This window comes from Cervus elaphus, chromosome 27 (genome assembly GCF_910594005.1).
Source record: "Cervus elaphus chromosome 27, mCerEla1.1, whole genome shotgun sequence".
Taxonomy (NCBI): domain Eukaryota; kingdom Metazoa; phylum Chordata; class Mammalia; order Artiodactyla; family Cervidae; genus Cervus; species Cervus elaphus.
In genome coordinates this window covers 60,134,526-60,155,639 of record NC_057841.1, presented here as the reverse complement: position 1 = coordinate 60,155,639, position 21,114 = coordinate 60,134,526, and the positions used below count along the sequence as shown (strand labels likewise).

At 53.2% G+C, this 21,114-nt stretch overlaps 1 protein-coding gene and 1 long non-coding RNA gene across 8 annotated transcripts in view; both read right to left on the bottom strand.

Moving 5' to 3' along the window:
* Window positions 1-21,114, bottom strand: part of ZNF532 (zinc finger protein 532) — a 105,940-nt gene that overhangs the window by 51,390 nt on the left and 33,436 nt on the right. For all 7 annotated transcript variants that reach the window (XR_006338227.1, XR_006338228.1, XM_043889688.1 and 4 more), the window contains one exon: window positions 6,012-8,371. Coding sequence is in view for 5 of the 7 variants with exons in the window: in XM_043889688.1 (XP_043745623.1) it covers window positions 6,012-8,354 (2,343 nt within the window). In the remaining 2 variants the exon portion in view is untranslated. Of the gene's footprint in view, window positions 1-6,011; window positions 8,372-21,114 lie in introns of those variants that run through there.
* On the bottom strand, window positions 1,462-6,005 carry LOC122685039. Its single transcript, XR_006338229.1, has 2 exons — window positions 2,129-6,005; window positions 1,462-2,089 (listed from the first exon to the last, which is right to left on the bottom strand). It is a non-coding gene; the product is annotated as an uncharacterized LOC122685039 (long non-coding RNA).

Here is a 21,114-nt window from a genome sequence, read left to right as displayed (position 1 = left end):
CACCGGTGATGCAGAGTCTGCAGGAAGAAAACTGACGTCACCGATTCAGAGGCTGTGATAGGTGCTTCAGTCTGTACTTGGCTAAATTTAACTGCTGTTTTACCGAGAGGAGAAGCAACGACATTCCAGGACATGTCATTTTCCATTATTAAAACTACAGCTGTGGGCTCTTCACTACTTCCCGGAGCAGAGGGAAGCTTCTCCAGCCCCCTCTCACTCCTTTTGTCCTCCTGCCCTGAGGCAGGTTATATCCCTGGGTCGGGAAGATCCCTTGAGCAGGAAATGACAACCCACTCCAGCATTCTTGCCTGGAGAATCCCACGGACAGAGGAGCCTGGCGGGCTACAGTCCATGGGGTCGCAGAGTTGGACACAGCGGAGCGACCAGGCCCGCCCCCGGGGCTGATGTACCAGTGTTCAAAGTGCCGGGTGCCCCCTTTCTATTGCACCACATGGTTCAGGGTGACTGGGAAGGGGATGGTCCACCTAGATTCTCCATTTCACACCCCGGCCTGGGGGCTTGCCCTCCTCAGAAGGGCCAACAGATGCAGGCAGGGCCTGACGTGCCCTGGGGTCCTGGCTGGGATCCAGACTGGGGGCAGCAGGACACAGGGTGAAGAGGGCCTGGAGCTAAACCACGGATGCCCACCCACCTCTTGGCAGAGGCCTGCCGGGGTTAGCGGAGCACAGGGTGGGTTAACGGTGAAGCGGCACTCAAGGCCATCACTACCGTGGAGAGACCGCCCACACAGCATGCGCAAGAGGAGGAGCAACTGGCAAGGCAGGTTTCAGCGAGTGCCATCAAGCCTTCCTTTACCCCACGACACGCAGGCCAAGCCTCCAGAGCCGGAGCGTGTAACGTGCAGGGTGAGAGGGGGTGTCACACGGACAGAAAGAGAGATCCTCGACTGGGTTCCAACAAGCACCCACAAACAGGCCTCAATGACATCTGACAAAGCGCAAAAACGGCAACTCAGTGGAGGAGAGACAGCCTTTCGGGTAAACGTGTGCCAAGGCGCTTCGGCTGTGTCCAAACTCTGTGCGACCCTGTGAGCGCAGCCCACCAGGCACCCGCTCCAGCATCCTTGCCTGGAGAATCCCATGGACAGGGGAGCCGGACAGGCTACATACAGTCCATGGGGTCACGAGAGTCGGACACAACTTAGTGACGAACCTCTGTCCGTGGGATTCTCCAGGCAGGAACACTGGAGTGGGTTGCCATGCCCTCCTCCAGGGGATTGTCCTGACCCAGGGATGGAACCCGCGTCTCCAGTCTGCCGCATCAGCAGGCGGATTCTTCATTACTAGCACCACCGTACCGGAGAAAAAGGACATGCATGGGGGAAAAGAAATCTCAACCTAAGTCTCAGAAATTATACAAAAAGTAACCCAAATGGATCACAGACTTAAATACAAATCATCAAAACATCTTCAGAAAAAAAACATAAAAGGTTTTCAGAAAAAAAAAAAAAGGGTTTTCAGAATCTAGAGCAAAGAGTTCTTACACATGATGCCAAAACCACAAGCCATAAAAGAGAAAACTGATAAATGGAACTTCGTCAAAAATAAAAACATTTACTCTGTCAAAGACCTAACAAGATGAAGAGTCAAGTCACAGACTGGGAGAAAAGGCTGGCAACCACATAACAAAGGACTGATGTCTAAAACATACCAAGAACTCTTAACATGCAACAGTAAAAACAAACAAAAAAACTAATTAGAAAATGGGCAAAAGACAGGAAGAGACATTTCACCAAAAAGGATATGCAGACGGCAAATAAACTTAAAAAGATGTTCAACATCATTTGCTATGGAGAAAACACAAATTAAAACCACAAGACACCACTACACACCTATCGAGATGGTGAAAACCCCAGGACATCACAACTACACACCTATCGGGACGGTGAAGACCCCAGGAGATCACTACACACCTATCGGGACGGTGAAGACCCCAGGAGATCACTACACACCTATCGGGACAGTGAAGACCCCAGGAGATCACTACACACCTATCGGGACGGTGAAGACCCCAGGAGATCACTACACACCTATCGGGACGGTGAAGACCCCAGGAGATCACTACACACCTATCGGGACGGTGAAGACCCCAGGAGATCACTACACACCTATCGGGACGGTGAAGATAAATGACGCTGCCACCAGATGCTGCTGAGGGTGGAGAAACTAGGTCATTCATACGCTGCTCTTGAGACACCGTGGAGAAGAATTTGTTAATAACATAAATATGCAACCACCCACAGCCCAGCACACAAAGGAGTCTCCTCCCTGAGAGATGACAACTGATGTTCACACAAAAGCCTGCAGACAAGTGTCTGTGAGGGCTTTATTCATAACAGCCCCAAACTGGGAGCAAAGAAGACCTCCTTCAGTGACTGGATGGGCTAAGCACCTTGGACACGAACATATGATGAATGACACCCAGCAATAGAAAGGAACAAACCAATGATGCATCCAGCCACTTGGATGGATCTCCAAGGAATGATGCCGAGTGAAAAAAGCCAATCTCAAACGCTACATGTGGTAGGGCTCCATTTTTATAACATGCCCGAAATGACAAAATTATAGAAATGGAGAAGAAATCAGTGGTTCCTAAGGGTTAAGAATGAGGTAGGGGTGGGAGGAAGGTGGCTGTGGCTCTAAAAAGCCAGTATGGAACTTCCCTGGCAACTCGGGGGCTAAGAATCTGCCTTCCAACGCAGGAAACGCCTGTTCGATCCCTGGGCAGGGAACTAAGATCCCAAACGCCACAGGGCAACAAAAGCCAGGTGCCAGACCCCTGAGCCCAAGCACTCTGGAGCCCGCGCGCTGCAACACACACCCAGCGCAGCCAAACAAAAAGACAGTAATCACGATAAATAAAAAGGCAGTGTGAACGATCCTTGTGGTCACGGCAAGGTTCTCCGTGTTGACAGCATGCGAGTCAAAAGCCCGGATTCACACGGTTTAATAGTTACTCTGCAAGAGGCTGCCTCTGGGGAAACGGGCAAAGGGCACACAGGACCCCTCTGTACTCTCTCACCTGAGCCCACAGTCCTCTCGAAATGAAGTTTAATTCAAAAACGACATGACTGGAGAAGACTCCAGGCAGGCGCACAGGGACGTTCAGCATTATCAGCTAAGCTGTTTGAGCTACCGTGGCAACTGTAAGTGGCCGGTGGGCAGGAGAGAGCGAGCACAGGAGGCCGGCGGGGAAGGAACACTCGGCGCCAGGGACCCAACACACCTCTCTCCGGGTCTGCTGGACGCCTGAGGTCACGCCCTTTAACCTCCTGCGTCCAGGCGAACAGGGGTCAGTGTAGGAGTCTGCGGTAGGACGCAGCGGTCCCCGATCTTTTTTGGCATGAGGGACCAGCTTCGTGGAGACGAGTGTTTCACGGGCCAGAGCGAAGGTTTCAGGATGATTCGAGTGTATCACGTTTACGGTGCGCTTTCTTTCTATTGCTCTTACATCAGCCCCTCCTCAGATCAGCGGGAATGAGATCGCAGAGGCTGGGGAGCCCTGTGACATGGTGATTCTGAGACCCCTCTGCAGACCTAGGGAGGCCGCCCTGCACAGGTCCTGCCCTGGGGAGGGACGCAGCCGCCTCTGGCTCCGTTCACCCATGAGTTACCAAGAAATGGGGAGGCCGATGGAGAGACAGGAGGGGGCGTGGACAGAGGCACTCAGGAAAGATTGGACTTGAGCTTCGCCTTTGGATCTTTTTCCAAAATTCAGAAGTTGAACCAAGTGTTGTGAGTGTCCTTCTCCCGGAGGTAACAGTTTATCCAGGTGGACTTTTGCACTTGCTCAAATTTAAGTTCACCAACTGTAAACCGCGGCCAGTGGTCGTGGGAACAGCAAACTGGAGATGAAATGAGGAACTTTTCTCCTTCCTCTCTTGTTCGAGCTGCCTTCAGCCCCACCTCCCACCGCTGCGCTGAGCTCCCGCTGCGTTGAGGCTGGTTGAGCAGGAGCCGTGGGGCTGCCTGGACCTCCTGGGTTGCAGGGAGGATGCGGGGGGCCTCGGGGGTCAGCTGATGGAGCTCACGAAGGGGAGACGCTGCACACCCCAGGGCCCAGGCTAGCCAGGCCGCTTAAGAGACCAGGCTGCCCCTGGGTGTGCAGACCCCAGGCCATGGTGAAGGGGGTGAGGTGCGTCCGCAGGCGGTCGGAGTTCCCTCAACAGGACGCTCTGCTCAGGGAAGGGGCAGTGGGCGGAGAGGACCCTGGCTTGGCAGAGTCCGAGGAAAGAGCCAGGATGGGGTGGCCTGGCTCGGGAGCTGAGGCAGGTCCTGCCCTGAGCCCTGCTCGGGGGCCCCGGGGGTGGCCGGGCATCTTGCCACATCCCGCCCCTGACGCACACACCCGGCCGGGCGACCCCGCCCGCCCCCTCCCCGAGGGAGGGCTTCCCTCGACCTGGGCTGGTTCCTGAGCCTATGTGGTTACACAGAAACCAGAAACGAGGGGAAGCCAGGGAAGAAGGAAAATCCCGACCTGCCTGCGGCCTCCTCCCGCCTGGGAAGGGAGTGGACCGCCCTGAGCCAGCCCGCCGGCCGACGGTGCCCTGCACCGGAATCAAGACATACTCCACCATCCACAACACACGGAGCCTAGGAAACCGCTCTGTTTTTAAACTGCATCCCCTTAGGATGCAGAGAGAAGACTGCCGCTTTGATGAAATGGTGAAAAGAGAAGAGGGACCCAGATGGGACCTAGGCCCTGTCTCCAGGATGCGCTGGGGGTCCTGCCAGCCATCACTCCTTCCGAACCAGCGTCGCTCTCTGAGTAGGTCACTGTCAGAGACAACCACACACACAGCATCCAGCGTCCTCCCTGCCAGAGTGCTCCTGAAACGCTTTATCATCTCCACTTCCACTCAGCTGAACGTCCAGAGGGGGAAAACAAAATCACGGAGGCTTGCTTCATCTTTTGTTCCCCAAACTCAAATCCTATTAATACAAAGAACGTAGCTCAGTCGTTGACCTCAGGGAACTGATCATGGTTGACAGGACCGGAAGTCTGAACCACAGCATAAACCTCGTAAATGAGATAGTGGAGACAAACAGAGGAAAAGGTCAGTTTTCCACCGGGGCTTCAAAAGCAAGAGTCTATCAGCTCAAACTGGGGCTCCTCCCAAATTTACAAGTTTCCGGTTTGGACAATGAATCCCGCGCTCTCTCTCTCTAGCTTGAGTGAATTTCATGCAACAGGCCCGGTGACTTCCAGATGGCAGGTATCATATATTTAGAGTAAGACACATTTAATGACTGCCCAGAAGCTGCGTCGTGGACAGAAGCAAAATGACAGAGGTAAAATCGCTAGCCAATGCCCACTGTGAAATGCATCTCGCCAACACCAAGCTACATGTCACCACAAAAACACAAAAGAAAAATGCCACAAACAAATGCAGAGGTATTCTATTTAAACGGAGATGAATTTTTCATTTGTAGCTTAAATTCATTGCAGTGGAGAACGTTACTGAACACACTAGACCAACATTAAGCAGAAATGCCTTAAAAGTGGGTACCGACCGGGAGTGTTTAACTATAAAAGACAGTAATTATAAACGACGACAGGAATTTTTTAAATTCCCAAATGGTCGCTAATAAAGGCGTCACTGGGGATCGGCCCAACAGCAACACTCAATACAATGTCACGACACTATCACTTGTCAGAGCTCAGACTTCTGACATAGATGCCAGTGACCCAACAATTAAGGCCACCTCTACCTGCCCTAAATCTAAGACGCCGTAGCTCAACCAGTACACAGAGTTTCTATCTGTCTAAAAGAATCCTCGGCTCCCCAAACTGACTTCTACGGAAGATTCACATTTGAACACTGCTCCATGAAAACACTCCTCTCTCTCTCACGCGCGTGTGTACACGTATATACGGACACTCACAGCCAGACCCCCGTCTAGCTGAGCTCCCACCCGAAATAGTGGGTAGAGCGCTCACGTCTACTACAAATTCATCACCGAAACACCGAAATGTAAATGATACTCTACTTGTCCGCTCGTATCTGCAGCCTGCTGGAAATGGGTGGCCAGCGACGTCTCGTCCTGGAAGACTTCGTTACACTCCAGACACTTGAGGCTGTGCCTGCAGAGCTTGGAGGGGTCTTCGTCCAGGGGCATGGCGGGGGTGATGGGCGTGCTGGAAGGGGCCGATATGACCGTCCCGGTGATGCCAGGCTGGATTTTGGTGACCGTGTGCGCGCCGGCTCCCGCGGAGCTGGGGAGGCTGGACGACGAGGCGGGGGTATTGCTTGACGGGGAGACAATCATCTGATCCGCCGGCACCGGCTTCAAGATCAGGTGCGAGCACTGCATCACCACGCCCTTCTCCTTGTGCCCGCGGGCGTGCGACAGCAGGCTGCACTTGTTGTAAAACACCAGGTTCTTGGTGCAGTGGTTGCAGGTCACTTCGATGCGCACGCTGCGCCTGTCGTAGTGCTGGCTCAGACTCTTCTCCAGGGCGAAGGAGTCCCCGCACTCCAAGCACTTGTAGCCGCGGGTCGGCAAGGTGATGCCCGCGTTGGCAGGGGGGCTGAGGTTGGGGACGTAAACTGGGACTGGGTTGACGCTGCTCAGCACCTTGTTGAAAGCCTCCACCACGGAGCTCTGCAGGGACGACACCACCTGCACCCGCGACACCTTCTTGGGCGGCTGCGAGGCCGCGGCACTGATTATCGCCTGCTTGATCTGCTGCTGCGGCTTCGTCAACACCTGGCGGAGCTCGGAGGTGGCCTGGGCGCCCTGAGGCAGGAGGTTAAGGTTGGCGAGGTGCACAGTCTTTGGCACGAGTTTGGCGTTGGCCAGGCTGGAGGCCGGCACCACCACGGTCTGCTGCTGGATGGCGTTGGCGGCTTTGATGATGGCGCTGCTGGCGCTCTGCACGGAGGCGGCGGAGATGACCGTGGCCTTGACCGTTGTGTTGTTGGCCAGCTTCAGGTTGATGACTTGGGAGCCAGCCGTCTTCACGGCCGACACCGGGAGGAAGGCGGTCGCCACGGGCTTGATGGTGACCTGCTTGGGGGTCAGCTCGGCTGGCGCCACGGCGTTGGCGACCACGGACTGCAGGGGCGCCCGGGGCGGGGAGGCGAGCACGGCGGCCGGGGCAGGGGACGACAGGAGCGAGGTCATCGAGGCCACCACGGGCCCCACCTGCTCCGAGGGCTTCCTGCCCGCCTCGAGCTCCACCTCAGGCAGCACCCGCGTCACCGTCCTCTTGATCTCCCCGGAAGACGTCTTGATGGTCTTGATGCGAACTTTGGGGATTGCTGGTGTCGACCCCGCGGGGGAGGCTGGTGACCCCTTGCTACTGTTTTCGCTGGAAACGCTCCGGGGACTGTCCGGCTGCTTCAGGGATGCTTTCTTCGTCCCGTCGATGAGGCTCTGGGGTTCAGGAGACTTCTCGGTGGCTCGAGGGCTGTCGTTGACATCCTTCGGTAACGGAGAGGACTCCCGGGAGTTGGTCGCCGGCTCTTTGGAGGAGTCAGAGGCGGCCTTTTTTGCACTGAGCGCCGCAATCGCGGCGATGCAGGAAGAGAGCTTGGAGGACGGCTTGGTCCGCGATGCCGCCGTGCCACCAAGGCCAGCATCGTTCTTCTCGGAGCCCAGCTTCCCCTCGTGGACCCTGTTCTCCAGCACCTTTTCAGAGCTCTCCTTCAGCTTATCCTCCATCTTTCTGACTTTGAAAGGTTCGTAAACGCTCAGGTTTAGAGAATTTGTCTCCGTCTCCCTCTTGACGACTTTGCTTTTCTCAAGGCCGCCCGGCACTGGGACGCCAGCCTTGCTCACACCCTCTCCCCCGAGCGCCTTCAGCTTGTCGTAGTCCTGCTGGGGGCCTGAGCCCGCCAGCATGTTCGCTCTGAAGCCCGCGCGCGGGTCCTCCTTGTCCGGGGGGTCGTCCACCTCGATCTTCTCGTCGTCGTCAAACTCCTCCGCGCTAGAGATGGGGCTGAACTGGCTGAAGGCCGAGTCCTTTAAGGTCACCTCTGAGGTAGGCACGTCTCCCTTCAGGGACTTCGATCCTTCCTTGCCGTACGTGTCGAGAGAGGAGGCCGTCAGGAAGCCGTTGTGCAGGCCGTTGCCGGGGGGGTTGTGGCCGTCCTTCTCAGCACCGTCCGAGGCGTCGATGCTGCGGACGTTCTTCACGATGACACTGACGCCCACGTCCGAGGAGGACGGCGCGTGCGCGTCGTCGTCCGCCTGCGCACCCTGCTTGATGTGGCTCTCCTGGTCGTCGTGGGCAGACTCGATGGCTGCTTTCGGGTCGACCATGTCGGGGATGTCAAACGCTGCCAGCAGGTCGTCAAAGTCGGGGGTCTTCATATCCCCCATGGTCATGAATTGGATCAGATGTTCTGTGAAATGAACAGAAAAACAATTCCATCAGCAACGCCCCGCTCAGACAGACGTCCCTGTAGGATTCACACCGACACGGGGATGGCTACCAGTGAGACAGCAAGCCCCCGTGTGCCTTTATCATAAAGTCGGCATGCTGAGCCAAAGTGGACAAACGTTCCGAGAACGAGTATAAACTGATGATTACAACTTTGAAGCAATTCCTCCAAAATGCTGTCAGCACAGCCAGTACAGAGTCTCTCTAACAAGCAGATCAAAACTATTAAAGCACAAAGAACAGGTTCCGGGGTAACCACCAGCAAATACTGTTCATCGTTGGATTCGTCTCCTTGTTTTCACAAAAAGCTACTTCCAAACGTATTTTGACCTTGACAGCATTTCATTCTACAGGCAAAGTTATCCCTAATATAGTCACTGTCAGATCTGGGGTATCACATTAAAAGAAACACAGGCCAAAAAACCAATTACAGATTTCAATTCATCCATGGAAGTGAGCATCCCAAGCCAGCATAAGCCTTCTACTGCTAATCAAGTTGCATCTGAGATTTTTAAAAATCCCCAAGGAGCTCATTCTATCAGTTTTTATTTAACCCTAATTCTCCCCCATGATGGTAGGGGAGAAGGAATACTCTCCCACCAGAAAACTATAGTGTCCCTTCCACCTTACTCCCTACTCTGGCAGTTTTGCTGGTTAAGGGAACGCACATCTGCCTCTAATAACCACTCAGTCAACACGGTCATGCAAGTGGCTGTGGCAGCTGAAGGTCCTCCACGGACTCACTCCCAGCATGGGGCAACATGGACCCAAGGGCCAGGCAGAGCCCACAGGAGGGAGGCCCTCTCTTCCGCAGCCAGGCTAGGTCAGCGTGGCCAACAGGCTGAAAAGAAGTGCTTCCATTAATCCCACACAGCCCCTGGGTGATGGAAGGGTGCAGGGCTTCAGGGAAATGAACAGTCACAGCCGTAACTAAAAGAAGCGTGTGTGTGCTCGGTCATGTCCAACTCTCCACAACCCCGTGGACTGTGGCCCGCCAGGCTCCTCTGTCCACGGGACTTCCCAGGCTAGAGTACTGGGGTGGGTTGCCATGCCCTCCTCCAGGGGGATCTTCCCAACCCCGAGATCGAACCCAAATCTCTTCTATCTCGTGTATTAGCAGGCGGGTTCTTTACCACCGGCGCCACCCGGGAAGCCCCCGACTACAGAGGAAGGATGTTAAACACACAAACCGCTTGGGGTCTTGACAAGGAGCCCTCATGCTACTGGGGGCCTGCTCCTCCTCCTCCGTGAACCCTGGAGCACCCCATCTTCTGAGGCGCTATTTTCTGTACGCGCTACACTGCGTGGGTACTGGTCTCTTCTTACCCACTGGCCTGCCAACTGCCTAGGGACGGGCAGCGTCTCACTCGCCTGGGTGCCATAAACGCCAACTAGCCAAGAGGACACATGGGTCGGGGACCGGGAAATAGGAGGTACAACAGGAACAACACCCCACCCCAGCGCGGTGACCCTCGGGCAGCGAGGGCGCCTCCCTGAGGCCGCTCCTTCCGTCGGTGGCGGGGAGGTCAGCCGCCAGGAAGGCCAGGGAAGGAGGGAAGCAGGGCGGAGAATGAGAAACAGGAGACAGAAGGAGAGAGAGAAACGGGCAAGAGGAGGAGGAAGCGGACTCAAGTCACAATCAGCGTCGGAAGAGACGAGGGTCGGGGCTGGCTGGAGGCAACTGTTGTTTTTTTTTTTAAGATTTTTCTGATGTGGACAATTTTTTAAGTTTTTATTAACTTCACTACAATATTGTCTCTGTTTTATTCTTTGGCCAGGAGGCATGTGGGATCTTAGCACCTGGACCAGGGATCAAACCTGTACCCCCTGCATTGAAAGGGCCACCAGGGAAGACCTTCAGGCAACTTTCAACATAAGAATCAGCCTCAGCCATTCGCAGACACCTAGACGTCAGTAGGGTCGCAAAGAGTCGGATGCGACTGAGCGACTTCACTTTCACTTTTCACTTTCATGCATTGGAGAAGGAAATGGCAACCCACTCCAGTGTTCTTGCCTGGAGAATCCCAGGGACGGGGGAGCCTGGTGGGCTGCCGTCTATGGGGTCGCACAGAGTCAGACACGACAGAAGCGACTTAGCAGCAGCAGCAGACTCTCCTGGGGCTCCCTAGGTGGAGCTAGTCGTAAAGAATCCGCCTGCCGATACAGGAGATGCAAGAGACGCAGGTTCAATCCCTGGGTCAGGAAGATCCCCTGGAGGCGGGCATGGCAAGGCACTCCAGTGCTCATGCCTGGAGAATCCCATGGACAGAGGAGCCTGGTGGGCTGCCATCCACAGGGTCGCAAAGAGTCGGACACGACTGAGCGACTTAGCACCAGCAAAACAGAAAGAGAGAGAGGAACCCGTGAGTGAGAACAGATGAAGGATGTTAAAGAAAAAACAAGAAAAGAATGGCTATTTCCCTGTCAATATTTATTATGTTGTTCCTCTTTTATATTTGCTTTATATCAGTGAGACGCTGTCTTACATTTTTTATGAAGTATTTAATGATTTTTTTTCTCATATAATCTGTAAAAAAAAAAGCCATGCATTCCTAATGAAAAACAACTATACAAGGATCACAGTAGAATCCCTACTCAGGCAACAATACACATACCCGTGAAAATTCACATTAACCATAAATCCATCACCAGGTGCTAAGACACCCTCAGCAATATTCACTCACTCTGGGACCCATCCAAACACTTCACAAAGAATTTTGCTGGGAAAAACTACTATTGCATATGAAATAAACACTTAGGGTTCAATAGGAGCTGAAGAATAAATCTCTTTCCGCTCACTTATGTCTCAGAAGCCGCACATCCTTTTCTCTAGATGGTCTTGCTCAGCCCAGAGAGAACACTCTGAGCCTCTTCTCTCACAGATGGACAGATGGGCGCCTGGAGAACCAGACGGGGAACAATGAACCCCACCCCCTGATCCAAGTGCAACACTTCCAGGCAGACGATGACATGAAAACATGTACAAGACGTCAGCTCTAACGGGGACGTCTGATATTATGATTTTCTTTTTCAAATGAACTGCAAAATATCAGGAGTTAAAAGTCCATCTGTCAGACAATAAATCCACTTAAGAGTCCACCCACTTAGGAATAATCCCTGAATGTCACCACTTGTATTTTTAAGCATCAATTTGCCTTTATAAATTTAACAATCACAATGAGACCACCATTAGCGAAGCATCCCTGTGATCTGTCTTCACCAGCCATGATGATCCACGTTTACACATCAGTTTCAAAAGAATTCAAGACACAGACTCATGAACCACCCCCAGGTCCGGACTGGAGCTGGATGGCCCTAAAAGGTGGCTTTTCCACGCCACCATTCATCCAGGGCTGGGATCCAGGCTCTGGGAGTCCCCGGTGGTGGCTGGGCTCCACCCAAGTCCCTCCAACCTTTCTTTACAGCTACACGGGATTTACGTCATTTGCCTTCTCTTTATGGTTTTGGTGAATAAAAGACATCATCCGGTTTCACACTGTCCATCCCAGAGGGCAGTCGGTTCAGGAACAAAGAACAGAAGAACAAATGCTCAGTGGGTGGGTGGCCCAGAACACACACCACAAGAAATTTAAAAAAGGTCACCATGTGAAACAAAACGTGCCAGGTGACGGGCAGCTCCCAGCAGCAGCGTGGCTGGCAGGCCGGCAGCGGGCCCCTGGGCACGCGGCTCCGCCTGCTCACACGGCCGGCGCCCGCCTGGTGCACAGACACGGGCGCACACGCGGCGGCCTCTCCAGCAGAGTCTAACCGCTGACGGCAGGGTCGCCCACCGCACGGCCCGCCATCTTTCCCTATCTGCGCCACTGAAGGAGTGAGACGTTACAAAAGCAGAGACATTGCTTTGCCAACAAAGGCCCGTCTGGTCAAGGCTATGGTTTTTCCAGTGGTCATGTACGGTGAGAGTTGGACTATAAAGAAAGCTGAGTGCCAAAGAATTGATGCTTTGGAACTGTGGTGTTGGAGAAGACTCTTGAGAGTCCCCTAGACTGCAAGGAGATCCAACCAGTCCATCCTAAAGGAGATCAGTCCCGGGTGTTCATTGGAAGGACTGATGCTGAAGCTGAAACTCCAATACTTTGGCTACCTCATGTGAAGAGTTGACTCATTGGAAAAGACCCTGAGGCTTGGAGGGATTGGGGGCAGGAGGAGAAGGGGACGACAGAGGATGAGATGGTTAGATGGCATCACCGACTCGATGGATATGAGTTTGAGTAAACTTTGGGAGTTGGTGATGGACAGGGAAGCCTGGCGTGCTGTGATTCATGGGGTCGCAGAGAGTCAGACACGACTGAGCGACTGAACTGACTGAACAGAGTGAAGATCTGGAAAACCCCAGAGAGGAATTGGGGGTCTGCAAATGCCCCAAGGGTCCAGGAGACATTCCCAAAGCAGGAGCAACTAACTTTCTCTGTTGACATCTAGCCACACCTGCCCTCCTCCCCATTCTTCTGAACACCTAAGGTGTACATACGTTCTCTCTAAGGAAGATGAACCTTTGGGGATGGAACTCTTTGGGGATGAAGTACTGGGACACTGGAGAGGTAAGAGTGAATTAGCAGTGGTTTAAAACCGTACAAGTCAGCCCTCCCGGGTCCCCGGAAAGAATCCAGGCTGTAAGGTGAATGCCCAGCGGACGCTGGAAGCGCGCCGTCCCATCTGAAACCTGAGCCCTCGGTGGCGGCGAGCTGAGCGCCCTCGGCTGTATCGTCACTGTCTCGAACACCGCTCTCTGTAACTTCACGCGGCTCTCTTGGTCTATAGAAACGCTGTTCATGCCCACAATCACGCTGTCCTATTACCTCGCCCATCCCACAGTCTGGAAGGCAAGAGCCAATTTCCCACCGGGGCGGGGGGCAGGGGCGGGGGAAGAAGGCTTTGCCTCCGGTCTCATTTCTCAGCTCCATCAAGTACACAGAGACATGCTTATGTTTGAAGTCTCCTTCCTGCAATTCCTAAGTACTGTTTTAAAAATAGATTCTTTTGCTTAAAAAAATTTACAAAAATTAATCTCAGTCTTCTTTTTTAAAAGATAAAAAGATCGCATTTGCTCTTCCCAACCCCTCAACAGCTTGACTTTGAAACAGAATTAAGTTCAGTTATTGCAACAAAGTCTTTCATTTCATTACACCCTGTGAAATATAGCTTCCTTCAAAGGCATTAACTGTCTTTTAATTTAGAACTAAACCCCACATAAATAACGTAGAATTCACTAACTGCATTTGTGCTTAATGGAGAATGTCCTTTCACCTTGAAAATGTCTGGTGGAAAGATGCTAGGCCTGTTTCTAAAAAAGGAAAATGAAAGAGCCAAAGTCTGTCACGTGATCACTCTATTTCCTCCTACGACACAGACAACACACTTCCTTTCCTACCGAAGTCGCTTAAAATTATAGTAAGCTATTTTATCTTTGTGGCGAAAGTCAAAAGTTTACCAAATCAAAAGAAGAACTTAGAGAAAAACCTATTCACCCCTTAACCATACCTCTTATGCTTTGCAATAAAAAAATTCATGGAGCCACTTGCCAGTTTCCAACTAGAGGGTGAAGGCTTAGAAGGCTCAGGCGTCATGTAACCACTGAACCCAACTTCGAACAATCCCCAGATACACACCTGCAAAATGAATGTGCAGAAGCCAATCTGGTGGGCAGCACGTCAGCTTCCCCGTGTAAATGCAGAAACTGAGCTTCTTTCATGAAAATCAATAAAATGCTAAGTCATAATAATCCTAAAGAAAACCAAAGTCCGCAGACCGCCTCAACCATATTCCACAAACTTTTCACAGAACAACTGTGATGACACAAGACTGCTGTCCTCTTGGGGGCCTCTGCTTCTCACTGTTTCCTGGCATTCCTCGGGCCACCGAAGAGCTTTTCAAAGAAATAATTCAACAGATTAATGGATCTGACTCTTATTTCTAACCTTCTGATCTTTCCTTCAAATATATGAAGCTCTTTGCACATTACACAGTGTGTGACATCTAATTTGTACTTCGTGGAACGTGATCTAGGCAGGTTTACTGTGTTTTCAAAGAAATAAGCAGGGGTTGGTTCCTCCCGACCTTCTGCCTCCCAACCCCTGCCTGCCTTCCCCCTCACACTAGTACACACCGTGGGCTCCTCCTCCATCCCCAAGCCCTTTTCCATCTTCAGCATTTTCAAGGCTCTCCATCATGATAACTCTTCAACCACAAACGAGAAAAAAAAAAATCACATTTCTTGTCCCCCAAGTGACCATTTTCCTTGTATCTCACTTCAATCTGAACTGCTTATCAGGGGAAAAATATTTTCTCATTGCAGTTCCACCCCAAACATCAAGCAGGTTCAGTTACACAAATCTGCCTCATGTTTTTCACTCGCTCTTCCTAGACCAGCTGGAAATAGGCGCCAGTCTGTGGAGTTGAAAACAAACAACCACCAAAAAACACCCAATCGGCTACATCTCTGCCTCAGTGCTTCTCTTGAGGAAAGGGTGAGAGACGGACAAGGAGACTGGACCCCAAAACCTGGCAGACACTCCTCTCTCTCTCTCTCACACACACACACACACACACGGCTTCTCACACACACACACACACGGGCTTCACACACACGGCTTCTCAAACACACACACGGGCTTCACACACACACGCACACGGGCTTCACACACACATGGCTTCTCACACACACACGGCTTCTCACACACACGCACACGGGCTTCACATACACATGGCTTCTCACACGCACACGGGCTTCACACACACACGGCTTCTCACACACACACACGGCTTCTCACACACACACGGGCTTCACACACACACATGCACACGGGCTTCACACACACACGGCTTCTCTCACACACACACGGACTTCACACACACACACACGGCTTCTCTCACACACACACGGCTTCTCACACACACATGCACACACGCTTCACACACACACGGCTTCTCACACACACACACAGGCTTCACACACACACACACGGGCTTCACACACACACAGGCTTCACACACACACAGCTACACACACACACACAGCTACACACACACACACAGCTACACACACACACACAGCTACACACACACACACACACCCCAGGTGGCACTCGTGGCAAAACGCCCGCCTGCCAGTGCAGGAGACAACAGATGTGGGTTTCACCCTGGATCAGGAAGATCCCCTGGAGGAGGGCATGGCAACCCACCCCAGTGCTCTTGCCTGGAGAATCCCATGGACAGAGGAGCCTGGTGGACTACAGTCCATGGAGTCACAAAGAGTCGGACACGACTGGAGTGACCAAGACACACACAGACACGCACACGAATGGCTACGTGTGCACAGCTTAGAGGAGGAAAAACATAAGCAACAAGAAATGGAGCTACTGAATCTTTTAAGTACGTGCCATATGAAGGCCCCACGCAAGCACCAGAATGTCCAGGAGGAGCCCCCTTTATCTCCATCACTGCACCCTCGTCGGGCCCCAGGTGGGTCTGAACAGTTAGTCAGGGCACCACGCAGTTCTAAGGCTTCTCTCCAGCCACTGGGAGGAAGCACGACCCTGGACCACTGAGCACCCAAGCCCCTCACCTCCAGTGGGGGCATCCCACCCTCAACCCCAGCACCACCGCTGAGACCAGGAGAACTTCACTTTCTAAACAGCCTCCACCAGGGTAGCTCCCCACGTGTCAAAAGTTCACACACGTGGTGAAAAGAACAGGATACACGCTTTATTTCTGTACAAGTTAATAGGAAATTACTTCATAGGGCTGCAGTTATCCAGAAGAGGTATCTTCTTGCTTCACTGAACCCTGATGCTATCAGTGTTGCTGTTTAGTCTCTAGGTCATGTCCGACACTTTGGGGACTTCCATGGACTGCAGGCTGCCAGGCGCCTCTGTCCACGGGATTTCCCCAGGCAAGAACACTGGCGTGGGTAGCTACTTCCTTCCCCAGGGGATCTTCCCCACCCAGGGTTCAAACCTGCATCTCGTGCATTGCAGGCAGATTCTTTACCACTGAGCCACGTGGGAAGCCCGAACGGTATCATTAAAAACATATGGATACTCTGGCTGAGGCAGCTTTTTCTTCTTAACACTGTACCTAATATTCCTGATTTGAAAAACAACCGATGTGAAAGTTCAAACTGCTTCTGGAAATACCAACAGAGTCACTCGATCCTGCGGGAAAGACAAGAGTAAGTCCACCCCGCCCTGGCCCGAGGTGGTCCTTCACTTTGCCTCCAGGCTCTGCCCACGGGGCCCTCCCCTGCCCTCCTCCCAGCACCTGCCTCTCCAGCCCCTAGGGAACAGAGGCGAACGGTCCCCACCAACCTCAGCCTGTTCCAGAAGCTCCTCTCGCCAACTCTTGGCCTACTTCCTGGCATTGCTCCTCCCAACGCCCAGCTCTCGAGGGTCAAACAGAGGCTCTGCAGGAAGAAGCCGCCCTGCGTTCACACCTGGTTCTGCAGCTGATAGGGGACCTCAGGGAAGGACCGCGCTCCAGGGAGGACCGTGCCTGCTTGGGGGAGGATGGCACCCGCTCCCGGGAGGACCGCGCTCGCTCCTGGGAGGACCGTGCCCACTCGGGGTAGGACCTCGCCCGCTCCAGGGAGGACTGCGCTTGCTCGGGGAGCACTACAGCAGATCCCTGCCGCTCTCCCCACAGAGTGCTCCTCGGTGTCACTCCACAGCCCTCTCTTTCCCTCGTCGTTAACTCCCACCCTGCCAGGGGACACAGACCACTTCTAACCTTCCCTGGCGGCCTACTCCACGCTTCCTTCTTTCCTCTGTGGTCAGCTTCACAGACAACAGGCAGGACCCCTCCCCGGGCCGCCTGCCTTCAGGTCCTGCCCTCTCCCAAACCGCTGACCTTTCCAAGCCGGCCCTCACCACCAGCTTTCTGCCCGGCTCCAGGACTTTAGGCCACTTCTGTTACCCCTGCTGTTGTTACCGCTGCTGTTGAACACTGGAGAGAGTTGCCATTTCCTTCTCCTGGGGATCTTCCCAGGCCAGGGGTGGAACCCGTGTCTCCTGCATAGGCAGGCGGATTCTTTACCACGAAGACACCAGAGAAACCCTCTATTACTTCTACCTACCAGCTTGTGGCTCAGATGGTAAAGAATCTGCCTGCAGTGTGGGAGACCCAGGTTCAATCCCTGGTTGGGGAAGATGCCCTGGAGAAGGGAAGGGCGACCCACTCCAGTATTTCTGCCTGCAGAATCCCAGACGGAGGAGCCTGGCGGGCTACAGTCCACAGGGTCACAGAGAGTCAGACACGACTGAGCAGCTAACACAGCACCAGCTGAATAAACGTCCCCCAACCTCGATCTGGCAACCTGACCCTCACGCCCTGGCCACGGGGACGCCGCCTTCACAGCCAAGTTCTCTGTCGCTGGGAAGATCCAGTTCCGCCCAGCTCCTTACCCAACCCTTTCCACTCTCCTAAAACCACTGCTAAAAATCCAGACTATAGGAGGAGACCTGGGGGGTGACGTAACGGCTCTGTATCTCAACTGTGGGGGTGGACACACGTGTCTACACCTTTCAAACCCAGAGAATTTTACGATGTGTAAATAAAAATTAAAGGTACCAGGAATGAGGAGAGACCCCAAAGAGAGAGACCAAGTGTAACACAGAACTAACCGTATTACAGGTGGTTCATGGGCCGCACTTCACGTGCTGTGAAACAGACACCAGCTCTGAAGGACCTTGTTAGGCTTTTTACACACGCAACCCTGAAATACACCAACTCAGACACACGTGTGAACTCACTCACTTTGCTACACAGCAAAAAAAGGAACACAACCCCGTAACGCAACTCTCCTCCAGGAAGAATTCTGTTTAAAAGAGCTGGATTCTTCCATGGTGAACAGATTTCTTTCTACAGGACAGCCTCCATTCTGCTAGTAAATACTGAAACTCTCCAAAAAGAGAAATTCTGATCTAACCACAGGTCATTTTTTCCGGTCCGCAAACACAAACGCCTGAATGATTTCCCAAATGGCTCCACCAATTCTGTAGCTGCCATCATGCATTAGAGTTAAGTTAAGCCCACCCTGCCCCCCTCCAGCTTTATAAATATTTATGAGCTAATGTCTAGTCGACAAAAAAGATGACTTCTAATACAACGTCTACGTTATTAGAAAGTTCTTTTCCTCATACGGCTTACTTACTGGCTGTAAAAGAAGTTGTTCTCTGAGTGATGAATGAATGCAAAGGAGGGGGATGATGAATTTCCTATTTATTTCTCTCTGCAGCTCCAGGGGATCTACTTACTGACCCACATTCTTGTCATGTCACTAATAAGCAGGAGCGTACAAAACTCATCCATACAGTTCCCTAAAATAAATCGGTTTCTGGGGACAGAAACCCTCGTGAAGAGAATGAGCTTGAATGTCTCCGCACCAACATTCCCCGTGCTCTCAGCGTCTTTGGGTTGGAAGGTTTTCCACCAGAAGTGGAGATGACAGCATACCCCCGCCCCAGGGCTGTGGGGAGGGTGGCTGCTACCGGGTCTAGAGGGAGCCTGCCAGGACCATGTGTGGTTGTTGTTGCCGTGTCACTCTCGTGGCCGACTCTCTGCGACCCCATGGACTGCAGCACAGCAGGCTTCCCAGTCCTTCACTGTCTCCTGGAGTCTACTCAAACTCATGTCCATTGAGCGGGTGAGGCCATCTGACCATCTCATCCTCTGCCGCCCCCTTCGCCTCTTGCCTTCATCCTTACACCACACAAAAAGCGTTAACATTCAAACACAGGGGACAGGGGCTCGGAGATTTGCAACAAGCGTTCCTCCCCTCTTCATCCCACAACTGGCCCAGAGACCTGCAGGCAGAGCCAGGAGACCTGTGCGGCTGAGGCAGACTCGCCACAGAGCGCCTGGTCTGAGCAGGAGAGGAAGGGGGTGGGGGGCAGCCCTCTCAGCAGCGGGGCTGGTACCGCAGGGCTCAGGGTCAGAAATCGGGGCTCACCACATTCAGCATGGAACCCATGGGCTGAGGTGTGAGCCGCATCTGGGTTTGCCATTGTAAGAGGCCAAGGCACCAATGGCCCAGCTGATGAGAGCCAGAGAGGGGGGCGAAGAGATGCCCAGAGCAGCGGGCGGGCACCACCCTCCCCCAAGCCCGCCTGAGCTCTGCAGCCCCCGAACCTCAGCCACGCTCTGGACCAACGCTCACCAGGGGCTAAGCTCCCCCCGAACCTCAGCCACACTCTGGACCAACGCTCCCCAGGGACGAAGCTGCCCCCGAACCTCAGCCACGCTCTGGACCAACGCTCCCCGGGGGCGGAGCTCCCCCCGAACCTCAGCCACGCTCTGGACCAACGCTCCCCGGGGGTGGAGCTCCCCCTGAACCTCAGCCACACTCTGGACCAACGCTCCCCAGGGATGAAGCTGCCCCCGAACCTCAGCCACGCTCTGGACCAACGCTCCCCAGGGACGAAGCTGCCCCCGAACCTCAGCCACACTCTGGACCAACGCTCCCCAGGGGCGGAGCTCCCCCAGAACCTCAGCCACACTCTGGACCAACGCTCCCCGGGGGCGGAGCTCCCCCTGAACCTCAGCCACGCTCTGGACCAACACTCCCCGGGGGCGAAGCTCCCCCAAAACCTCAGCCACACTCTGGACCAACGCTCCCCGGGGGCGGAGCTCCCCCTGAACCTCAGCCACGCTCTGGACCAATGCTCCCCAGGGACGAAGCTGCCCCCGAACCTCAGCCACGCTCTGGACCAACGCTCCCCAGGGTTGGAGCTCCCCCCGAACCTCAGCCACGCTCTGGACCAACGCTCCCCGGGGCGGAGCTCCCCCCGAGAGGCAGCAAGCCTGGCAGGCACACCTGGCAGGACCCGCGGCTCTGTGCCCCGAGGAAGGCGGGTGCAGGGCTGGGGTGACACCTGCCTTCTCCAGACCCTCAGGACCCTCAAGAGGAAGGCACCCCACAGGAGACCCAAGGATTTTATCAAGCTACATTCTGAGTCTCAAGTCAGTAGAGCAAAATAAAATAGTGATTAACAATTAATGCAATGTGGGGAACAGAAAACAATGTCTGTCTCCACCTGTTTTGAGACAAGGAGTAAAGAGGAGTCTTTGTTTCAGCGTCTGGTCCCTGCACGCTTCAAAGAAAGACATGGGCTCAGACAGGTTCCCGGACAGGGTTTCCCACGAAGGACAAATATAGAGAAGAAATCATATCTGGAAAATATGAATTTTATATTGTTCCAGTTGCCTACAGTTTAATTAACCTCTCACTAACTATCTGCTACCCCTGGCATTCTCCACCCTCTAAGCTGCACCTTAAATTGGGAATGATAAATGCAAACCTCAAGCTCCCAGGTCCATTTTATTTCATCTGCTTATTTTGCCTTGATAAAACCAAATGCTCAAATTTTAATTTTAATAGGTTTTTAACTGTCTCCCTAAGGTTCATGAATCTGTAAAATCCTTTTAAACACTGTAATAAAAGACACAAATCACAGACCAAGTGTATCACCAACCAAATTCAGTCTAAATGTGTAGCCAGATTCCTATGCAGTGTTGATACTAGAAAAGAAAACACACTGAAAAAATCAATATATAAGAGCAGCTTGATTGCTCATCCAAGGAGCAATTTCCTCCTGATGCAGTCTAAAAATCTGACAGCTATAAAAACCGGGTCTGGGCAACGGTATGAAAGGTTTGATGAAAAACAAGACATGTGGCCTGTGAAGTGAA